The sequence below is a fragment of the Monopterus albus genome, unplaced genomic scaffold (genome assembly GCF_001952655.1).
Source record: "Monopterus albus unplaced genomic scaffold, M_albus_1.0 scaffold209.1, whole genome shotgun sequence".
Lineage (NCBI taxonomy): Eukaryota > Metazoa > Chordata > Actinopteri > Synbranchiformes > Synbranchidae > Monopterus > Monopterus albus.
Genome location: NW_018128089.1, coordinates 1,008,150 through 1,010,911, shown reverse-complemented (window position 1 = coordinate 1,010,911; position 2,762 = coordinate 1,008,150). Strand labels below are relative to the sequence as shown.

The window sequence follows — 2,762 nt, the reverse complement described above, 5'->3', positions numbered from 1 at the left end:
AATTTTGTATTCTACAGAAAAGAATACATGCAGATGTAACTCCTTTGTGATCACTAACATTGATTAGTAACTGTTCTTACTTAGCAACTGTAACTGATTAGAATGACAGTTATTTTGTAACTAGTTATATGTACAGAAACTAGTTACTCTGCAACACTGATGGTGACAATATCACAATAAAAGTGAGTTGATCCATAAAATTTAGAATATAATCTGACCCCCAACTATTTATTGCTTTAAAAGTAATCAGGGTTATTCTCAGCGAGAGGTACTACCGGGATACCAATTTGTCTGCAGTTCTGACTGTTGCGCCTTTGTTTGTAACAGTCGTACAGCAGATAATTTGTACTGCCCTTTAAATATTGTGAATACTGCCAGTTCTACATTGCCTGCTGCGCTGAACGTATTCTAAATGATCTGCATTTGTGTTTCTTCTGCTTGGATTTCTTTATGCTTGTTTGCATTTGGCTAACTTTTTTTTTTCTGCTTAATGGTTGTAAATGCATGACTGTGCCAACATGAGTTTCCTCCTCCCTGCTCTTGTTTATAGGCTGCACCTGATTTTCAGGAGACAAGGCCTCGAAATTATGTGCTTTCTGCCAGTGCATCAGCGGTAAGAGTCTCAAGAAAATGAAATAAAACACATGTAAAGCCTATGTCAGTGAGTACTAGCTAGGCTGAGCAGATGGCAACATGCTGTGTGATAAAAAAAAAAAATGAACCAGATTAAATAGAGATGCTATGACGTCCCATTCATCCATTCATTATCTATACTGCTTATCCTGAAGAGGGTCGGGGGGGAGCCAATCCCAGCCGACAGCTGACTCTGGACAGGTACAGGTCACGAGTCTATCACAGGGCTGATGATGCAAAGACATTTTTGAGAAATTTAAAATATTATTTCAAGGCAATTAATAAAAACAGAAATAATGAGAGAGCTAAACTTGTTAAAGAAAAAGCCAACATCCATTATAACTTTTGTTACTATTCATACAAATGTATTTTACAAAGGTACAGTATTCAGCCTGATTTTAAAACCATAGAATGATCCTCAAAACTTTTAACTTAATTATTTAAATTTTTGAACTTTAACCAAATTCTCCCCTCAGATTTTTTTTTATGTGTGACATTTTAAGCATGTTTGTTAAAAATGTATATATAATATATAATGAAATTAAAACAACAAAATGCCACTGAAATAAAATCACAAACATCATTTCCAATAATTATTTGCTTCTGAGCAAAAGCATTCTCGGCCTGGTCAAACCTACAGTCAGCGTGGTATGTAAGACAACTGCAATAACAAGTAGCATGCTAGCAGAGCACAGCAGTCCAATAAGCGTCTCCCAGTGGCCAATGCTGCCAAATATTCTCTAATGTTTCCTAAATATGGCTGTGCAAGTCATTTCACTGACATACAGTAGTGACTCCTCTCTACATCGTGCTGCTTTTATGCTACATCTTAGCATTTACTATCATCCAGTAAATGTGTGTGAGATGCAACACGTCTCCAATCTTATTTTCTCAGTGATGTAGAAAGTTTGACATTTTATAGGTATGGATGTTTGTTTTACACAGTCACAGTTTTGAAAAATTATTACTCCCACACAAACAAAATAAGACTGCTCTTTATACTCTGTAAGTTTAACCACCATCAGTTAACCACCAGTGCATGCTTTTACATGGCCTTCTACTATTCAGGCAGTTTGACTAAAAATGCCTGTTTATGCAAAGCCTTATGACTATAAAATCATACAGTTGTGTAGTCAGTTTCTAAGTTATAAACCTGTTGTGAATGTAGTATAACATCTGTTTTAATACCTTATTGTCTCCATCAGCTAGCCCACTTTCCTAGTTTAGCTTTGATGTGACCCAACACATAGAGAAATAAATGATTTCCACCTGCAAATATGAAATATTATTCACTATGTAAACGTTTTTACAATGGGGAAAAATGCTTTCTCATAACACATGTTTAACACAGGGGGGCACAATACTACAAACTTTCACCAGTCTTCAACATCTGCAAAATGTAGAGCACAGTGAACTTCAGACCAGCTGATGATGGCCAACAACAGCAGCACACACAAACACACACTGTGTTTTCATTCCTTGTGGGGACTTTTCATTGACTTACATTCATTTCCTGTAGACTTATCCATATCTTAACCATAACCACTACTTGCCTAACACCTAACCCTGATCATAACCTTAACATAATCTCTAACCTTAAATCATGTTGCCACCCTAGAATTCAGTGACCACAATCACAAGTCCTCATAATGTGAATGTGGGAGGAGGGAGACAGCACAGGGTTGGTCTGTTAAACAATGTGAAGTCCCTATGGTTGAATTTCAGTGATGGAGCTTGAGTTTATTTTATTATATTTGGATTAACTGTGTGGGAGATGAGAATTCTTTCATCGTGCACAAATGGGCGTTATGGCATATGCCTGTGTGTGACGTGTGCTTGGAGGTTGGGTGGGGGGCTGCACGGCTAATGGAAGCATGGGTGTGCTTATGGGGTCATCGTATCCTGGGCATGAGTAAGACAGGCGGGCCTGCTTGAGTGCCTCATTCAGTTGTTTATTTTTCATCCATCCATCCATCCATTTTCCTCCGCTTATCCGAGACCGGGTCGCGGGGGCAGCAAGATGCCCAGACTTCCCTCTCTCCAGACACTTCCTCTAGCTCCTCCGGGGGAATGCCAAGGCGTTCCCAGGCCAGCCGATCCTGGATACAGGCGGGCGCAATGAGCCTTTT

At 38.9% G+C, this 2,762-nt stretch overlaps 1 protein-coding gene across 6 annotated transcripts in view; it reads left to right on the top strand.

Annotated features, from left to right (window-relative positions):
* Positions 1-2,762, top strand: part of sh3glb2b (SH3-domain GRB2-like endophilin B2b) — a 20,318-nt gene that overhangs the window by 8,734 nt on the left and 8,822 nt on the right. For 3 of the 6 annotated variants that reach the window (XM_020618845.1, XM_020618844.1, XM_020618843.1), the window contains one exon: positions 551-613. The exons of the other annotated variants lie outside the window; for them this stretch is intronic. In XM_020618845.1, coding sequence (XP_020474501.1) covers positions 551-613 — 63 coding nt within the window. The remainder of the gene's footprint in view (positions 1-550; positions 614-2,762) is intronic. 6 annotated transcript variants of the gene reach the window in all.